The 21,093-nt window shown below is 43.5% G+C and overlaps 1 protein-coding gene across 3 annotated transcripts in view; it reads right to left on the reverse strand.

Annotated features, from left to right (window-relative positions):
* LOC118235328 (dynein heavy chain 11, axonemal) overlaps nucleotides 1-21,093 on the reverse strand; it is a 74,883-nt gene that overhangs the window by 28,463 nt on the left and 25,327 nt on the right. For 2 of the 3 annotated variants that reach the window (XM_035432546.1, XM_035432555.1), the window contains 19 exons: nucleotides 20,942-21,034; nucleotides 20,387-20,581; nucleotides 18,460-18,537; nucleotides 18,048-18,180; nucleotides 17,398-17,525; nucleotides 16,858-17,006; nucleotides 15,414-15,564; nucleotides 14,307-14,438; nucleotides 13,254-13,427; nucleotides 11,910-12,114; nucleotides 10,491-10,656; nucleotides 10,147-10,249; nucleotides 8,876-9,115; nucleotides 8,423-8,584; nucleotides 7,952-8,145; nucleotides 7,478-7,640; nucleotides 6,022-6,145; nucleotides 5,401-5,543; nucleotides 3,342-3,503 (listed from right to left, as the gene is read on the reverse strand). In XM_035432546.1, coding sequence (XP_035288437.1) covers nucleotides 3,342-3,503; nucleotides 5,401-5,543; nucleotides 6,022-6,145; nucleotides 7,478-7,640; nucleotides 7,952-8,145; nucleotides 8,423-8,584; nucleotides 8,876-9,115; nucleotides 10,147-10,249; nucleotides 10,491-10,656; nucleotides 11,910-12,114; nucleotides 13,254-13,427; nucleotides 14,307-14,438; nucleotides 15,414-15,564; nucleotides 16,858-17,006; nucleotides 17,398-17,525; nucleotides 18,048-18,180; nucleotides 18,460-18,537; nucleotides 20,387-20,581; nucleotides 20,942-21,034 — 2,895 coding nt within the window. Of the gene's footprint in view, nucleotides 1-3,341; nucleotides 3,504-5,400; nucleotides 5,544-6,021; nucleotides 6,146-7,477; nucleotides 7,641-7,951; nucleotides 8,146-8,422; nucleotides 8,585-8,875; nucleotides 9,116-10,146; nucleotides 10,250-10,490; nucleotides 10,657-11,695; nucleotides 11,769-11,909; nucleotides 12,115-13,253; nucleotides 13,428-14,306; nucleotides 14,439-15,413; nucleotides 15,565-16,857; nucleotides 17,007-17,397; nucleotides 17,526-18,047; nucleotides 18,181-18,459; nucleotides 18,538-20,386; nucleotides 20,582-20,941; nucleotides 21,035-21,093 lie in introns of those variants that run through there. The other variant, XM_035432564.1, reaches the window with a different exon arrangement.

Genomic DNA, 21,093 nt, shown 5'->3' on the forward strand with positions numbered 1-21,093 from the left:
ATCTACAAGTTTTGCCATTTCGCTCGGCCGGCCTCGACTTACTCAATCTGAAATTTAGGTGCTGCTCCCAGAAATGATTGGGCTTTGAAACCACTGTGAAAATAATGCGTTTTGAGCCCCTGACATGCAGATTGTAAAGCAGGGCCACTGTTTACATTATCCTCCACGTCCTCCAACTTTCTCCCCTCTCCCCGCCGACGCCGCCGCACTCCTAATGGTTATTTATCGTGTGATGCTCAAGTAGCAGGCAGTTTAATTAATCACAGCCTGCCCGAGATCAATTAATACAAACACAAATGAGCTACAAATGCGGCTAGCAAACCCGAACGTAATTTACCAAAAAGAAAAAAAAAAAAGAAAAAAGAAGGAATGCTCTCTGCAGCGTGGGCGAAAATCGTTATTAATTAAGATCTGACATAATAGTTCATGATGGCACGCGTGTCCATTTGCGAGGCCGGTGCTGCTCCTTCATTGATTTGTGCCGAAAACTCTGATTATTAATAAAATGTTTAAGTTTGATAATTAAACCCGCTGACAGGTGCAGAATCCATACACGCTTTTTCATCAGATGAAAGCAGGCTGGCTGAGGCACTGGCAGAGCGTCTCATTAACTCTTCAGAAAGGTCTCCGCTGCCCTTCCAGCACGGGCTGTCTGCTGTCCATTATAGATTTCCCTGGAATGCGTTCTCCTCAAATTTCATATGCCCTTTTCCAATAAGTCATACATCAAAATTGTGTACATTAGAAAAGCAGAAAAATCAACATTTCCATGTCAACACATTCATATGGGTCAGGTGCAATTACTCATGCTCCTTCACACTTCAATGTGACACCCATAACTGTTTCCACTGGACGTCTCTGACACTAACTGCGTCTGGGAGCACATCACTACAGGCTTTCTGGGGAAAATACTCTTGTTTTGAATATTTACATATATTAATATTTGGAACTGGGCATCTATTGCAGAGGTTAGACAAAACTAGGCTTCTAGCTTCTAAGGGTACAGGTTAAATTCCCAGGTGGGCTACTGATGTTGTACCTTTGGGCAAGATGCTTGTTTACATATAATCCATTTGAGCTGCACAAATGGATTATATGTATACAATATGTAAAGAAGCTGTTCTGAATGTAACTTTCTAACACTGTGTAAGAGCATCTGCAAAATGCCTAAAATATAATGTAATCTGTATTACAAAATAGTAATGGTCTACTGAATCAGTACCTCCCTAACACACGGTTTGCCGTCAACCATGTATTACATTCTGCAATAATTACTTATTTCATACGGAATTTATGATAAAATACAATTTACTTAATTCAATTTGATTCACACTGTTTCTGTTAATTTCAATGCTTTAATCTTTTGAAGTTGCATTAACTAGTCCAAAAAGGACATGACATAGCAGTTAGGCTGAATCTCCCATATTATATATCTGTCCAGAGCACGCAGTTTAAAATCACACATCTTCTCTAAACACTGACCTTTCAAACAAGTCCTAAAGTAACCTTTTCCACCTGACCCTCTAACTTGGACTTCCACAAGGGCAGTAACTGGCCAGAGGTCAAAGCTAGGAGTCATCAAACTCTAGCAGACAAGGGGATTCATTCAGACAGGCAGCAGCTGGTCGTGTGTTACAAGGCCCCGGAGATCCCCCCTCCCCTCCCCTGCCGCCCCCAGAGCCACACCCCCAACCTGTCACTTCTCCTCAGAGAAGGTCACCGCCAGCAGACGGCACTTCCTGACTCAAACAGCTGTGTCACCTTAGAGGGTCACCGTACCATTATTAATTCTTCTCGCCTCATTGGCATAAATGATCCTGGTCACTGATCGTTCCACCGCTAAGGGGAAGACAATAACACGCGCACGGTCCTGTCCTGTCACCACAGTCACTGTGCATCTAATTACCCATTAGTCTCTTTGTTAGTGCGCAGCTAATCATGAGGAATCTATTGAAAAGTTAATACATCTGCACTCCAGTAATTAGAAGATGTTAATTAAAAGTGTAACTGGAGGCAAAGACTTCAACAAATCACGTCTCGTTACAGGCAAATCTAAAATTTTAATATTCTTTTAAGCAATATGCATCTGTTACACTTGAGAAAGTGTGGGAAGAACAAAAAATGTACTCTCAATTATTGAACCAAACACAAACAAATCAAATATAGTGCAAATATTGACCAAGAAGCCAACCAATTAGAACCATTTCGCATTTACCAGCAGCATATTAATTCAGCTCTGTATACACTGTGCCTAATGTGAAAGCATTTTTAAAAACATTCTAGGCTTGTTGCGGAGAGGTGGATTGGCGTATTATTCCGTAGCAAACCTCCTGAGCAAGATGCATGGGTGTTCACACTCCCCAGTGCAAATGTTCAGTAGCACCTGCTCCTTAAAACTACAGAAACAATGATGTAGCTGTTAAACACAGTCCTGTAGTTCCACTCTCTCCACACGGATTTATGAAAATAATCTTAAAACATTCTGTATCAGAGAAAATAGGTAACTGCAAGAACCTTTGCTATGGGTTATGTTTTACATTATTCATTTATATAATTACAAAGACATGTACTTGCACACTGTTGCTGGCAGAAATAGCAGCCATGTCACCTTTTAGCCCTCTCATGTCAAACCCCTAATCTCCTGAGAAAACTCAGTCGCTGCTGGAAGAGACCTTTCCGGGCCAGTAGGGGGCCCTCTTCCCCCTGGACCAAATAGAGATAAAGATCCCATTGCACTTACAGAACGAGTAGTCTTAACCCCGGCGTTCCCAAAAAACCGGCTCTCCACACAAGGGTACCAAAACATGGGTGTCCAAAAACAATTAAAAACATGTTTTTTTTAAAAATACACCATCATTTCAAATAGTTTTGAAATGTGTCATTTTATTTGTAACACTGAACCGTTAGCCCTCAGGAGAGACTTACTGTTTAAAAAGAGTGAGGGGATCAAAGATCAAAGACCAGTAGCCCACAAACACCCCTTTTGTCCACCCCTTCCCATACATTAAACCGGTTTATCCCTGGAAAGGACCATCATTCCTATAACACTGGGTTTATATCCGCCCACAAAAAATGTATTTTTCTTACATGAGCAGAGAACAGATGCTGAACCATTGTGAAAGAACACATTCCTCACATTTCTTTTACTGAAAAGTGCTAGATCAGAAGGCAGCATGCAAGCACACCATGTGAAAGCTCCCTTAAAAGGAAGGAAGAGGAAGAGACTGGCAGGAGAAAGGTAAAACACAGGAAGAGGAGAGAAGAGAGAGGCAGGAGAGTGAAAGAAGGGAAAGAGTAATGAGAGGAAGTGTGTGGGGGCGAGTGGCAGAAGCAGGTCTCACCTCAATGCCCTCGATCTCCTGTATGAACCTGCGGCTGACAGACTGCAGGGCCTCGGGGGGCCACTGGTGGAACCAGTCGATGGCCGTGCAGTTAACCAGGGCCGGGAAGTGACGGGCCCTGACACGCAGAGCGCTGCCTACGGGAGACAAGCACAGCACCACCTGGGGAGCAGGACGCACGGAGCAGGGCTTCAGACACGGGCCGCATCTTCAGCGGCCTGAGCAACAATGCTGCCACTTCACACCAACCCATTCCCACACACACACTCACACACACACACACACACACACAAACCCATTCACATACGTACTTACACGCACACATACGCACGCATGCACACACACACTCACACACACACGCGCACACACACACAAACCCATTCACGTACGTACTTACACGCACACATACGCACACATGCACACACACACACACACACACACACACAAACCCATTCCCACACACACACTCACACACACACACACACACACACACAAACCCATTCACATACGTACTTACACGCACACATACGCACGCATGCACACACACACTCACACACACACGCGCACACACACACAAACCCATTCACGTACGTACTTACACGCACACATACGCACACATGCACACACACACACACACACACACACACAAACCCATTCCCACACACACACTCACACACACACACACACACACACACACAAACCCATTCACATACGTACTTACACGCACACATACGCACGCATGCACACACACACTCACACACACACGCGCACACACACACAAACCCATTCACGTACGTACTTACACGCACACATACGCACACATGCACACACACACACACACACACACACACAAACCCATTCCCACACACACACTCACACACACACACATACACACATAAACCCACACATGCATGCGTACACACGCACACACACAAATGCGCACACACACACAGACACACAAACACATGCACACACACACAGAAAGCCTCACTCCCCCTGTGTTCACTTCCTTACTGTGGGGCTCTGACATGTCCAGATGGAGAGAGTGCCACTGGCCGGATTTACACATCAGCTGGGATCTGTTGGACCCCAAGATTATCCCTCTTCCGCCAAACTCCCTCTACCTTGCTCACTGATGCAGACTAACATGCCATCAGCAGTGTAATGTGGGTATTTAATCATCCCTCTGTAATGGCCCTTCCTTATCTCCAGTATCCAAACCAAATGTGTAACAGTCCACCTTAATAAAATTGCAAAGCAAACACATTTGGCAGATTTTGCGCCCCACCTTCCCTTGTACCGGCCCCTTCTCTTCATGCCGCACACTACAGCACTGGACTGACTGACACAGATAACACAACCAGGCTCATCTTCAAAGAAAAGGATGAGTGCCGGTATTTAAGACAGCATTTATGCTTCCTGAAGTGAAGCTCACTTCCTGGACACAATCATCTCACTAAAACACTATCAGTCATGTCGCAACATTCTGATGAAGCTGAGATAATGATGTAAGATTTCTCCACTAATCACTGCAGTGTCCCTCCAGCAAGGGGCACTACATACTCATGAGTCACTCACAAAGCCCCTTTCACTTCCCCTTTCCCCCTCTCCCCTCCCGCTCTTCTTCCCTTTATCTTTTCTCTCTCAGCCAGCTCTCGCACTCAGCAGATATTTAAGGTCCTTGCTGCTTGCAGACTTGAATGATTCTTTTGAGTGATCATGCATTATGATATAGCTTGGCCTTGCACAGGCCGCCTGAGGTATTGGGCTCTATGTTAACTCATAATATTTTATTCTTTATTTTATCTGGAGGATTGCCAACTGGCTCTCAAGGACATTAGATTTTTATTCTTGTTTAAGCAATACCCAACACCTACAACACATAAGGCTCTGTTCCACGCACCCCTCAATCAGCTCAAATTTACAAAAGGACAACAGATGAGTCTACATAAAATATGAATATGAAAATGTTCAACATAAAATGACTTTTACAAATCAGAACTTAAAGGATCAGTTCTGTTTAATGTAGTCTTTTGAACTGTATTTGACTGGGCCAGACCTTGAGCTGCTGACGGACGCGGTCGATGAAGAACCTCCAGCAGTGCTCCCTGCTGTGCAACAGCCCCAGGCCTCGCATCTCAGCCTGGACCACAGCCACAATGCTGTCCACCTCCTCCTCAGCAAACAGGTCCGGGATCTCACCTGAACAAGCAGGTAAACGTAACAAAAATAAAACCGTGTGTACAGTAATTAACAAAAAGTTTGTTTAAGGTCCTTCGAGGCCATTAAAGCATTGATTAACGCTGATGTTAAACCACAAACTGGTGGATGAACACTCACCTTCAATAACGGATTAGATTTTTTAAACCGTGGCCATTCATGTAAAGAGAATGGCCGAAGAGTATAAAACTATCACGGCCGTGACATTAGCTTCTGGTATGAAATTAATTGTTAGTTTATTTGGTGTTAGAGACCTTGTTTAGCAGGATATAGCTAATTTTGCATAACACTATCATGGCAGTGACATTAGCTTCTGGTGTGAGATGAATTGTTAGTTTATTTGGTGTTGGTCCTTGTTTATGTAGTTTTTTGGGGTCGATGATTTGTGAGAACTCTGACAGGACGTCCCAGAAGTTTGAGGGCTAGGAGCTTGATGGGACTTTGCCTACAGAGGTCGTACCTGAGGCCAGTAAGTCATTGATGAGCACCAGGAAGCGCTCGTCCGGGATCTGAGCATCGGTTAGAAGCAGGACGGTAGGCAGGTTCTTCACACCAGTCTTCATGTAAAGTCCAGCAAGGTCCACCTGAGAACAACCAGAAAACTGTCTCACACCCACCTGAACCGTAAGACCATGTTTTTGTTTTAACATCACTGACTGTCTGTACCCTTGTGCATTTGTATTGGTGTGTGCTGCTTTCTTGGTCAGGGTCCCCTTGAAAAAGCGATGACAATGGGGCTGAATAAATAATGGCTAAATAAAAATTCACCATAAGATCTAACACATTCAGCAGAAAGCGATTTTTAATTAATTAGCATATAGCCCTAAAAATACCAGCATAATTCAAATGTACTTTTTAAAAATTACGATTAAAAACCTCTTTAATGTTTTAACAGGGAAAATAACAGTGAACAAACATAATGTCTCCCAACAACACATCTGGACTCATACTTTGTTCTTGCAAAACTGAAGCTTACAGTATTACCCATTCACAAAGGAAAGTCCTCTGTATAATTATTCATTGAACAAAATAATGTTTCATTGAACTTCAGAAGCCAGATCAGTCAACAGAGTAAAGAACAGTACACTGAGCTTCCATTCAGCAGCACTGTGGTTAACCACAATTTGAGCCTTTACAGCATCCGTGTGAAATTACAGGATGTGCCACATTAATCAGGTATTGAAATATATTCCTGAGGTCTTAAATGGGATCTGACAATTATCCCCTCTACAGTCAGTAAAGAGGTGAACAGAACTGAATCAGATCAATATTCCGCCAGGAGCCCGGAGGCTATTGATCCTGGGCACGTTGGCTAAAAGAAACCTTGATCCTTTTTAATTAATCACCGACCCGTGGGATTTATCCTCCCTGCCGCAGAGTATTTAAAGACGCAGCTTACAACGTGGGCAGGCTCAGGAAGATCAAAGCAATCAACATATAGATGGGCAATCATCGCTGCCGTTTGGCTTTGTCCTTAAGAAAAGCGAAGCGTGTATTAAATCCTTTCAATTACTTGGACTTGGACAGCACAAGATGGGACTGGGATGGGGTAGGTAATAGTCACTGTTTTGGGAAAGTTGGTAGGTGGCTGGTTTGGGACAGGTAGCAGATAACTGGTTTGGGACAGGTAGCAGGTAACTGGTTTGGGACAGGTAACAGGTAACTGGTTTGGGACAGGGAGTAGGTAGCTGGTTTGGGACAGGCAGCAGGTAACTGGTTTGGGACAGGTGGTAGGTGGCTGGTTTGGGACAGGGAGCAGGTAACTGGTTTGGGACAGGGAGCAGGTAACTGGTTTGGGACAGGGAGCAGGTAGATGGTTTGGGACAGGGAGCAGGTAGCTGGTTTGGGACAGGGAGCAGATAACTGGTTTGGGACAGGGAGCAGGTAACTGGTTTGGGATCAGTGGTGGTGGTCACCTTCAGGTCCTGGATCCCGTAGCCCTTGCGCAGGGTGATCTGGAAGACGTGGAGGGAGGACAGGTGGGCTGCGAGCCGGGTCAGGCTCTGCTTGCCACTGCCTCCCACCCCCACCAGCAGGCCGTAGCCCCGGGACGCCTCCAAGATCCGGCTGATCCTACAGCTGCCATCAACATCCCAACAGCACAAAATCTACTGTACTGCAGGATTACTTCATCACCAGTTATATACAGTTATAATGTATTATTATCATCATCAATAATGAACTGCTCCCTATGGCCATTGAATTGCGCCTGTCTCATCAAACTAAATGCCATTGATTAATTTTTATAGAAGTTTTCACAACGCCAGCAATTATTACCCAAACAAAAAAAATCACACCCCAATAGCCAGATTTAGTTAAGTCAACTATGTAATTTGAACATTTTCTTTCGGGGTTTAATTTCCCAACAGATATCTTTGAAGGCCACTTACACGTGCTGCATGGCATCCTCGAACAGCACCAGGTTCATGGCTGCATTCAGCTCGTTGTAGCTCTCTAGCGCCTCCTCCAGGATTGTCCGGAGTGCATCCCATTTTGTCACTGGCATGTAGCGGGACTCCTCCCCACCCCGGCTGAAGTGGCAGTATATGAGGGGCTGCTGAAAAAGGATATGGTCCTCCACCCCCTGCAAACACACACACATTCTCTGATCCCTGGCAGATAGGCATGGGAGGGCTTTCACAACAGAGTGTAATTGAGTTGTCTGTACTGTCATATATCCACACTAATTTTGGACCACAGTGATACAGCAATTACTTTCAGATGTCAGGTGGGTGGCTGGGTGAATCCCAGCTGGGTACCAAGTCAACAGGAACAGGGTCAGAACAGGGTCAGAACTGTATCAGAGCAAGGCTGATTCATGCAGACGTCTCCCACAGACACTGCACCTCTGTGCACTGTACCTCAAAGTGCTTGCGTGCAGCATCCATCTGCAGCTTGTGGAAGAGCCTGTGGTCCCTCGGCTCCACCAGCTTGTCTGAGTACACCCTGCTGGTCTCGTGAAGCCAGAGCTGCACCAGGTCAGTGTCCTGTCTCAGACACTCCACAGTGGAGAAGAGGAGGCCCTACACAGACAGCAGAGAATCATCACAGCCTAGAAAATGGACTCCAAATACTGTCAGAAGCAGCAGGCTTGAATATTGGGTAGGGTGCTGCTGCTCTACTTTTTGGCAGTGTTCTGAGCCTGAATGGATTCAGGAAATATACACAATGAATAACATGCATAAGTGTAAATTGTGTAAATGGGATAAGTGCATACGCAAATAAGGCAATATATAGTCAAACAGCACAACATAGTGAGCATCACACTTCTGCAGGCATTTCATCCTCGACTCGATCTGTGTTGCAGACCTCACCTGGAAAATGTTGGAGAGGTCACGGAGGTTGAATATGTAGTGGAACTTCACAGCCGTGGGCAAGAAGTTGTGGACCATCCTGTGGTGGAGCCAGATGGAGGCTGAGACCACAGCGTCGGCCATTCTGAGGACCCCGGGGCTGAAAGGCTGCTGCTGGAGGTGGAACGCAAGGATCTTACTGTAGATGGAGTCCAGGGCCTCTGAAGAAGGGAAGTTCACTGCAAAAACAGAGAAATGTCTCTGTGGAGACAGGGGACAATCTTACTGCGGTGCAAAAACAACACAGCAACCATTACTGAGACGTCAGCTCTGATCAGCATGAACCTCAAAGAGATGCTGCATCTGAATTAAAGCTACATGGATCTGCCACATGGTGCTCCGCTCAGATGAAAAACTAAATTCACACATCTCATTTTGAACGAAACTGTTTTTTAAGAATGACAGTTATTCTACTAGATTGCCAACTGAAACATAAATAAATTTCACTCATGTAATTTTATGACCTGGCAGCAATCACACAGAAACATTAACAAGACTATTCCTTCACGGTTTAATGATGAGCTCAAACCAGCCTTGCCAGGTCACATAAATTTTTGGTCTCCCCTCCCTGTCTCGCTTGTCTTAACATTCAACGAGGCCACAAGGAATTGGGTAGGCTTCCCAGGAGAATGAACAGGTTTCAAACTAAAGCAAGTGTTTATTTAGTTATATTATTCGTTCATTTTTATATTAAATAGAAAAGTAAAAATATGTGGATATTAAATATGTGCAATTATCAAAATCATTCTAAAAAACCAAGTACTTTATTATTGTGTGCACAGCACTTAAAGGGGAACTTCCATAAAATTTGGTGAAAGGATCTGCTCACTGATATCATGGTAAAACGACATGGCAGTTGCAACATAACAATCTTTAACATATCTATCACCCTTCCTGAAAAAGCATGGATGACACATTTCATGTCTCAGGGGTAGTGATACCAACTCTCAATATTGTAGTGAGAGGCAAGTTTTTTATCGTTGTAAACAACAACCACTCTGAATCATTTTTTTTACCTTCCAACAGTGGAGTGATGAATAAAATATAATATCGGTGAATTAGGGTGACTTCCCCTTTACACAGCATTTAAATAGGAATGGTTCTGTCTTATGGGTTTTCATGATGTGGGTAATTCCTACAACGGGCATAGTACCAAACAGCTTGCATTGTACCATAAAGGGTTGGTGCTACGTGTTAGTTAAGAGTGAAAAAGTCTACAATTCCCCCACTACCTGCAGTCTGGGGTTGACGGTGAAGCTCCCAGCAGTTGGGTTCATACAAGCCACGTACTGACAGTTGTGAATTTCTTTGAGTGACAGCTTCTGTCTGTCATACCTTGGAGAAAAAGTAAAATCAGTTCAAAGCTTGTTTTACCTTCAGAGTGCCTATCTTCCACATGAAACACAGGATACTTATTTTCAAAGTAAAGTCACCGGCACTCATGAAAGGACTAACAGTATGCACACAAACCGCTACGTTCCTTTTGTAGCTCCCAGACAGGTCAGAATATTAAACGGGGGTTTGGTTTTGTTATTTCGTTCCTATAGATTCTATGCTGAATTTGGAGACTCCTCACCAGTGCCGGTAGTCTAGGTGCTGTCGGATGAGGGTGTGAGGCTGGACCGTCCCATAGCTGTCCACAGCGGGCATGTTCATGTCATCTATGAAGTAGATGAGCTTTCGGTTTCCCGGGGGGCCATAGTTTCTGCCCGCCTTCTTCTCCAGGGACTTCTCAAGGACCTCTGAGTCAAGGAAGTGTCAACATGTCAACCCGTTTCATCTATAATTCAGCACTGATACACCAACCGTACCATATAAATCTTCCATGTGCTGCATGCATAGAAACCAGTCTGTAATGAGAAAAGGCAAAGCAACTCGACAGTGTAGTATAATGGTTCTGATCACATCTATCAGGATAAGCGTCTGCTAAATGCCTAAATGTAAAGGTAATAATTCAAAAGGCAATGCTGGTGAATCAACTACAAAATAAAAACACTCAGGAAAAATATTTTGGTTGGATGTGCCATGGGTTGAATCTGCTTTGCCAGGAACCTGACACATGGTGTAAACACATTAATTACCGAAATTGAGCTCATAATTCAGCATCAATAAAACTGGTCTTATTTGGCACTATTATACAATTTGGCACTATGATACAGTTCCCATCGAACATTTAACCAGCATCTCATTGACATCACAAAGACTTTGCAACAACTGTGGAAGAGCTTTAGATAAGGGAAATACATCAACATCATATTGACATGCCAAACATCCTCAATGACAGAGGACATGTACCGGCGCATGTAGGGACAAGTCATTCCCACCTGTCATCAGGAGTCATTTAAATCTCAGGAACACCGTCTTGTCAAGCAGGGTATTACACATACTGTGCTCTGGGTTTTAGTGTTATCATTTGCAGATGGTGAATTGGGTGAATTTTGAAAGCAGAACACACTGCTCTGTGGATATGTTGGATGTGATGTAAACACATTCTGTATGGAAGCTGAGCTCACTCTGCAGCACGGTGGACGTGGTGTAAACACATTATTTATGGAAGCTGAGCTCACTCTGCAGCACGGTGGACGTGGTGTAAACACATTCTTTATGGAAGCTGAGCTCACTGCAGCACGGTGGACGTGGTGTAAACACATTCTGTATGGAAGCTGAGCTCACTCTGCAGCACGGTGGACGTGGTGTAAACACATTCTTTATGGAAGCTGAGCTCACTCTGGAGCATGGTGGATGTGGTGTAAACACATTCTGTATGAAAGCTGAGCTCACTCTGCAGCATGGTGGATGTGGTGTAAACACACTCTGTATGGAAGCTGAGCTCACTCTGCAGCATGGTGGATGTGGTGTAAACACATTCTGTATGGAAGTTGAGCTCACTGCAGCACGGTGGACGTGGTGTAAACACATTCTTTATGGAAGCTGAGCTCACTCTGGAGCATGGTGGATGTGGTGTAAACACATTCTGTATGGAAGTTGAGCTCACTCTGCAGCATGGTGGATGTGGTGTAGTAGTTGAAGGGCACTCGGGCCATCATGTAGTTCTCTGGCAGGTCGAGCAGCTTGTCCCCCACCAGGGCAGTCTTCCCCACTCCAGCGTTCCCCACCAGCATGAGGGGCTGGCCCCTGTCCAGCAGCAAGTCCATGAAGTAGCGCAGACGCACCGTCTCCGAGGTGTGAACCAGAACTGCCTGTGACCACAGAAATGATCATCATCACCAACATTACTCGTGAATGTAACAGTTATTACTTATTATCAACCTGCCCTGTCAGCTTTACAGGTAATACTGATTTATACTGTTCTGCAATAGCTGTATAAAAACACAGAACTTTTGAACTAGTGACCTTCTGCTCAGGCCATAGATCTCTGCAGTCAGAGGTGAAGCCTGTACTGCACTCAAACCCCTGCTGACATTCACTCAGGTATGCGGCCCCTCTGAAGAGCATGTTGTGAAACTTTACGCTCTTTCCCTAGTGGCAGGACTTTCATGTTTACACTGACCCTAAAATAATCTCTTTGGTGCGGGGTCATTTTGAGGACAGGGCAAGCCTGCAGCAGGAAGCTAAAATGACCCTAAGGAGGGGACATTCCCAGACAGAAAGCAAGTATTGGAGAATGACTGAGACCTTGTTCACTGTGATTTTTATTGTCCTTTTTCTCACTGAAAAAAGCTCACTTCAAAAAACAGTAGTACACTTCTCATTCTGTAAGTGTAACTGTAAAGAAAGAAAGGATTACCTTCATCTACTAAACATTCAAAACTTTTGATCAGTAACGGATTGTATCGTGACTTACTGATCTGAATTAATCATATCATTCTGCTACAGAGATGAAAAATCAATGATTGAAACTACAATGCAAATTAATGGCTAGCCACAGCAACATTTGCATCAAGCTAATGAGCAAACGGTGCTGTGCAGTTCTGACTAAATTCACAATTAAAAATTGTACATTTCGTCAAACAGAAAAACCATCAACCAGTTTAATTGACTAAGTGAATCCTTCATTACTACCTAAATGAATACATGTGTTCAGGTGAAAAGAGCGTTCCCAGCTGGTTGAGGTTGAGTCACTCTCCCCTCATTGTAAAACATTGTGTGATCTCACAATGGGATGAAAGGCATCCTTTACATAGTAATTGAAGTCCTTTACATTCCATATATAACCTCTTTTAATGTTAAGCAATGCATTTGAATATGTATGCTTTGAAGTAAATGATCACAGTAATATATGGGCCTACACACAGCTAGGGGGACTTTTTTCACTGGCTGTTGCATTAAAAGGCACTATTCCCTGACCTTGTTCTTTGCTCCTTTTTCTCTCATTTACCTGCAGAGACGTGTTGGCCTCCATCTCAAACAGGGGCACTCGATCGCCCCAGGGAAGGAAGCGCCTGGTCAGTGGGTCCAGGCAGTAATCAAACACAGACCCCTGTGCAGGGAACTTGACAGTTTTCATTGCTTTTGTCCACCACTGACTGAACTCAATCCGGTAGTCGTGGAGCTGAAACAGGGGCAGAGAGAGGTGAAGACGGCACCTGGGTTATGGGGGATGGGGGGGTCTGGGGGGGGTGAACAATAATTGAAACCTTACAACTACAGGAGAACCCCAGGATAGAAACACATTGGAAATAGAGGTTCTTCAGAAATGGAATATCCCCAACTATGAAAGTGATGTGAAAATACTATAATTTAAAAGAAACATGAATCTTTTAATTATTGAAATCCTATAGGTTGTTTACATTATATTCCCTTTCTTTTTAATAGGCTGACTCATTTAGTAACTAATTCTCAGTTTAAATAATAACCAATAATCAATCAAGTGTAGTCAGGATCTCTTTGCAATTTTTCCCTATGTCAGCTTTCCTAACAATATATCTCATTATCAGTGACCCGCTGTCTTTGATTTCTGATGATAAATTTATTTTCTACCTTATTGATCAAACACTGCTGATTGCCCCTACTGTATTTATTAGCAACAGTGCTAAGACATGAACCTCTAACTATGAGTACATTGCTTATCAAAAGTTTTTGCTTATCACTAATTCAGAATTTTGTCTGATATTATGGGGCTTGAAAAGGCATAACTGCGCATGTTTCTTCTGGTTTCATATGCTATACAGCTGACCAGTCACTCTGCAACAGCAGGGTTCGTATCTCTGGGGTCCAGTGGCCTCGAGAGATGAAATCTGAAAGGTTTATTCCCTGCATACTGTCAAGAAAGCATTTTACCATAAGCAGCTATCAGCATTTTTCTGATAAGCAGTTATCAGAATTCAATGTAGACAACCATTTTTATTTGAGCTGAATATTACGGACTGAAGCATGTAAGCCAGCTAAGGATTGCTCTCTTATTAACTGATGGAGCCCGGGCAAAGCTCACCTGATCCTGGTGCAGTGCCCCGCCAAAGGCCCAGATGCAGGCGAATGCAAAGTAAGTCTCGTATGCGTCCCGCGGGGAGTCAGGGGGGATGTTCTCTGAGGTCAGGAGACAGTCCAGCAGCGAGCACAGAGTCTGTGAGGACATGAGTTCAACCACACGAGCCAGTGAGAACTACAGGAGAACACCATGGGTGCACTGAGACCAACACAATAAACCATAACAGCCGTGTTATGAACCCTTTCCCCAAGGTTACTGTTTCCCCTGGCTCAGTCTTCACAGCTCCTAATGATACCACAATCCCAATTAAAGCATAGTTAGCCTGAGCACTAGAGCTAGATGCTAAGAGCTTGAGAGGACCCTAATCCAATGGTGTACCATGCAGTGATGCGAGTGTTGAGAGTGCATTCCCTCCCTTTACTGACTTTCCTTCAGAAGTACCGCCATTCCCATGGAAGAGCCAGCCCAGTCATCAGGCTGGCACAGTACTGTAATTTGGCTGTAGTGTATTTTTGCTTGTTAGTTGGTGAAAGAAAAATGAATTCAAATCAGATGCCGGCAAAGTTCACTGGTAGAAGCAAATGAGAAGGAAGCGACCAATTCCGTGAGAGTGTAGCCGGCACTCCTAACAAAAACACAAACAAACAAACAAAAACCAACATAGCCAAATGACAGCACCACTAGGAAGCAACCTCTACCACATGCTGTTTAGTCCTCCTTTTCACAATTACACTGCTTATTTTGCCTTAAGAAAACCCACTTAAGAAAATCTACTGTACTGTGTGCAGCCTATGCCGAAATAAATAATTTTCTTTTTACAAAAAGTGCACAACTGGAGTGTGTACTTGTTGCAAGCCCGATGAGTCCTGACACCTGGGACTGAGTAAAGGGCATATGAGGAGTCAGCAAAACAGCACCGTACCATTTTAGAAGCATAGTGTATTGCACCTTGAAAAATATGGTCTCTGGGACAAGTGTGATATGCACTGCTCTCCAGCCTAGGGGCAATGTAGCCCAGCTGTCTCTGATTTATGGAGGAGGTTTGGAGGAGTGAGGGGTTAAGTGTGTGTGTATCTGTGCACAGTCTTGTTTTGTAGGGGTACACTGTACCTGCACCATGCTGATTTCTGGGATGGGGGTGATGGTCTTGAATGAGCTCCTCAGCTGTTCCAAACAAGGTGGGATGTACTTATCAAACAGGATAGTGAGGTTGGCTCTCTCTGGCTGGTGGGGCTTGGTGTCAATCCAGCTTGCTACATACCTGGCAGGTGTAAAAACGATAGTAGAATTATGAATAAGAATCTTGTATCCAGATTTCCCTTATTCCAAGCAATCTGTTTTTTGACATCACTAACATTCTGTAAAGCGGACTGCACTGCATTGCTTTAGGGTACGTGTAGGGTACTAATATCCAGGACCAAAAATCCCCCAAATCCTGGTGGTCTAAGCAGTGTTTCACAATCAATTGCTTGTACACTGTCAGAACATAGCCCATTTACCACCTATGCAATGACTACAGGTTTAAGTGTTGATCTCTGAAATCTAGAACTATGACCTGTTCTCTTTGATCTGGGTGTGAAGTAAAACGTAAAGCCAGCCCCAAGGACTCGTTCCCAAATCAAAGCATTACCTCAATGACACTTTACTGGGAGTGCCTGAAAACAGATGTAAAATTACCTTTGCAGTCAGATACAAATAAGTCTTTCTTGATTGATCACCCAGAAAACTTCAGCAGGGGAAGAGGTTCAGATTAATGGGACTTCTTTTTGTGATCTCACAGGTGAAACCCCTACAGCTGTCTGACATACAGTTAGAGCATTAGTGGAACTTTGGGCTTGTATCTTGAAAGAGGAACATTCTTTAGACCATGTAACCTGTGCATTTTCCCATAGTAAACATAATGCACTTTTGCCCTTTGAAAGACATTTAAAATTTAGTGAGCACTGCTGACATTTCAGGTCCATTCACAAGCCTTCTTAAAAAACTCCAGAGGTCCACAGTACTGAAATGAATATTAAAGAAATGTTTCTCTTCTACAGTAAAACCCCAAAAAACACACAATTTAATCCAAATTTGGGTCATAATATCACTTTCATTCAATTCATTATACTATTATCATTATATAATTACATTATATTATATCATAGGAAAATGCATTTTATATCCTGAATCCTGACTATATTGTATGTTGCTAATCCTCCAGTGTAGAGTAGTGTAGAGTTAGTTATTTGTTTTTCAAGACATAGGAACATGGAGCATATCATGCAAAAGTATCTTATCACAATACTAAACCAAAAATGTATTTAAATCCATCAGCATAATGCCCTAAAATGAACCTTGAACAAGCCTTGGGAGATTACAAGCCTTTGTACCTAAGCATGTACCTAACACACTCTACAGGTCTTTAGATTAAACTAAACTTGTAGGTTTAGTTCTGTGAGGAGGGGATTCAAGAGATTAATCTCCAAAGCAAAATGCTATGGCTCAAGTCACTGATAATTCAATAAACGGGCTCCACCCATTTTGAAGGTTGGTCTCTGATGAGGCAACTCACGGGTTCCAGCCTAGGTCCTGCGGGTTGACATAGAGGATTCCTGCCCGGGACACGGTGGCAGGCGTGGCTGTTCTCAGGTGGCTGATCTCAAATACCAGCCTCATGGAAGGGGTGAGAGGGATGCGCTCATTGCTAGCAAGCGTCAGAACCTACAAGGCAAAGGGAGGAGGGGTTCTGAAAAGGGCCATCAGAACAATGCACATCACTGCTGAAAAACCTGCACTACACTGGTGCAATTCTGCAAAGCACTGGCCTGATCGTCAGGAAGACCGGCTTTTCTCAAATTTCTCAAAGATTTTCTCCGTGGACCTTTCTGTGAATTTCACTTTGACACTACCCTGATGCAATCTTTCATCATTTGCAAAAATAACAAGGTAGTCATTATTGTAACAACACGCAAGCAATTGACAGACAGTTGTGCTTGTTACTGACGTGGTATTTAAAGTTAACTTCCTGAAAGGGTGGGCAATGAAAAAGAAAAAGTTCTTAAAGAAACACTGCATGTCTCAAGAGGTTCCAGAGGCTGGAAGAGGTGCATACTTTGTTATCATCCATCACAGTGTTGAGTGACTCGATCCACATGGGGTCAATGTCCCCATCCAGGACAATCCATTTAGGTCCAGGGTGTGAGATGTTTGCTTGCTCTCTCATCAGCAAAGACAGAAGACCTGACACAGGAAAAAAATAAAATAAAATAAATAAATAAATACAATGCAGTCAGTAAATCTTTGGACAATGACACATTTTTTCTTGTTTACAAAACAATACTTACAGACTGCACTGTATGTACAATGCTAAATATGGGAATCAGCTGTTTGATAGGTTACTTAGCTGGATATTCATTTGTTTGGAACACAAAATATATTTTGGGGCTCTTGAATAGCTTAGCCACGGAATGTGCAGCCTGATTGCAGACCGACCAAAACAGCATAGATAGACATCAGCAAGGACATTATGTGAGAAAATAGTACACTTCAGAATATTTGAAGTAAATGTACACAACCTTGAATTATACCTAGTGTTTTGAAGTACAAAAAAAGTATGCCTACACAATTACACAATTTTTTCCACATGGGGTATGCTAACTGATGCAAATTGAACATCACATAAATAAATACAATCAGTCATGCAGCTGCAAACTGACTGGAGATTCATATCCATAACCATCAGCGACCCCTGGACCAGCTCACCATCTTTCCATTCACGGGTCACCGAGTGGATGAAGCCGAAGAGCTCGTCCGTGCTCACTGCCTTTGGGTTCAAGTCGCTCCAAACAGGCTTCCTCTTCAGCTTACAGTAGGTTTTATTTAGTGTTCTCAATATCTGTCAGACAATAGGTACACATGAAGCATCATTTCCACTTGCCATTTCACATTCGGTGATGTACAAGGAGCAATGCTGCTGGTAATTGAAGGGGTGTCTGAAGGTGATGTAGTTAAGTATGTGCAATAGGTGGGTACCACAAATGTATGATGAAAAATGAAACAGATGGAAGAATGATACACACCACACATTTTATCTGGGTTTTCTTCTCTCATCTCATCATGTAGTATATGTGAATCATGTAGCAATCAGACAGTGCCAGCAGAACCCAAAACCCACCTGACTTTTGCCAGTCCCTGCACTTCCTACCACAAACACAGAGTGGCGGACAGCAAGTAGCTCCTCCAGCTGAACCACCTGAACAGAGAATGTATGCAGAGGACATGTTAAACAGGACCCATCTATCCACAAGTCATGAGACTTCAATATACAGTACATATATCAGCCAATCTGCACATAAGTTGCCACAGGAAATAACTTTATAACTGATACAGCATTAACTAAATTATTTGCTTACGTATAGGCTGTAAATCATTAACAAAACTCTTAATTATGCGTAAAATACAACAACTGTTTAATTATTTTTTCAACGCAGACACTCAAAGAACCGGAATATCATTCGTCTTAAGTGAATTTATTCTGTAAACTTCTAAATCTAATTTCACACTATTTACTTGGCATATTACTGATTTGTACTGTTTCTGTAGAACAGATTTTTCATATTCAGTACAACAGCTGTTCATATTAGAGCCCAGTATTATTTCTCACAGGCATGAACACTTTTCTCATGCTTCAGGTGTATTTTTGAAATAATATTTTCCACACGATCTTTTTCAAATACTAAAGTCTATCAAAAATGGGTATATTTCTTTTTAATTTCCTGTTGAAAGGGATACATGATTGGTTCACTGATACAAAACATTCTAAGACTATGTTTAAGCTATCAGGGGGTGAAAGCAGCTGACTGAATCCAAGTTCAAGGATGAGCATAATTTTCCCTTTCAACATTAGTTCTGAAAAACTTAATTCTCCATATAGTTCCACGGCTGGCTCAGGATGCAGATCAAATGATAAAAAGCAGAACAGATGAAGCAGAAGAGAGCTTCATTCATTTCAGAGGAGATGGGACTGAGAGCAGATGAAGGTTAGAGGAGACACGTGATTTCTGCTTTTTTCTGTGCTCACAGATCTAATGGGTATAGAAAGAAAGGTTTAATGAGGACACACAGGATAGTAACAGGGAAGCATCCAAGGGATAGCAAAAAAAAAACAAAAAAACAAGAAAAACAGCCAAATCTACAGACAGAACCCCAAAGATCCTGGGGGTGGGACCAGGAGCAGTTACAAAGTAAAGAGTTGGAGCCAGTGTAACCAGTACACTTCATACATATTAATATTCTACAGTGTTACAGTGCCAGATCTTATTTGCATAATAAGCTATACTGTAGATGCTAATAGTATACCAAATAATTGTTCAACACCATTGTGGCAAACACGCCTGCCACAGGCCACCGAAGTGGCTTTCCTTGGGGCCCTCCAGCACAGAGACACAGGGAGATGATGTTCCAACAGTCCAGATTTTATTTTACAAGGGTTTGGCAAGATGGTAACGCCAAATGAGCAGATGTAAAAACCCTGTCATGACAGAGAGCTCCCTGGTGTGGGTGGGGATGGCAGATTTAACCTGTGCGCAGTGATTACCTCACTACGCACAGGTGCAGCCACTCCTGTTCCTGGGTCCAATTAGCCTGGCCAATTATCCAATTGGCCAGGTCTAATTAGCTTGACCCAGGGCAGGTGTGGCTGCTTAAACCAGCCATCCCCACACCACAACCATATCATGCATTCTTTCATCAGAACCCTTTGTTGAAAGAAATCAATACAGACATGAAGCCACACAGAACAAGTTTGCTCTACTCAGAATCTGGTTTAGATCAGTTCTGATCTCAGCGAGAAAAACTGTAGCATATTGATCAGAGAGTGAGGCATACTGAACGCCAAAGTAGGTAAGATCTTTCTGATTTGAAACAATCAACCAAGAGTTGCTATGGACAGCAAAGGCAGCAAAGTTTTGGATTCAATAAGTCTCAATAAGACAAGTAAAGACTAATCTTGGTCTGGATCCCAGTATCTGGGAGTCTGGTCTTGGTCTGGATCTGGTAGAGGGTGACAGGGACAGAAGGCAGGGACATTAGGGCTCTCTCACTTTCAGGACGAAGGTCTCCTCAGGCTGTAGGTGAAGTTCCAGGGTAGTCTGCCTCACTGCCTGCTCAAACTCGGGATCTCGCCTCCGCTGCACCTCCAGCGCTGGGAACAGGTCCCCGATCAGGCCCATGAAGATGGGCACGTCATCTGTCACTATCTTGGGCAGGTTGAAGTCTCTGAGGGCACGCATCAGCACCTGCAGGACGAGGGCACTTCTGTGTCAGATGGATCTTTCACACATAGTTTTTGCATGCAGTCCATGGGTATTCGATCGACCAGCTAGGGTATCTAGATAGCGATGAACGTGGATCCCCGACGGACTGAACCCTCCCATACTCTGGCTGATGCAAATGGCCAACTGTGCGTCACCCTATGGAACTACTGGACACGGGCATAATCCGGATTCAATCCAAAGCTGTGAGGCTCATCCACAAATAACTTTCAAAGACATCTAATCATTTTAAAGTGCAGTAATGGGACCCTGTACTCTAGCTGATTGTACCAGTGGCTTAGTCTAGTGCTCCATTCTGGTACTAAAGAAGGTGTGGTCACTCACCTGGTCCTCTGGCCGAGTCTTGTCTCCTCTCTTCAGTGTACCAGCCACAACCAGGACGGACTTGACCGCTCGCAAACCCCAATCGTAGTGATCCTAATGTGAAGATGAAGGCATAAGGTCACAGAAATTTATACAACCAACAAACAGGTATT

This window comes from Anguilla anguilla, chromosome 1 (assembly GCF_013347855.1).
Source record: "Anguilla anguilla isolate fAngAng1 chromosome 1, fAngAng1.pri, whole genome shotgun sequence".
Taxonomy (NCBI): domain Eukaryota; kingdom Metazoa; phylum Chordata; class Actinopteri; order Anguilliformes; family Anguillidae; genus Anguilla; species Anguilla anguilla.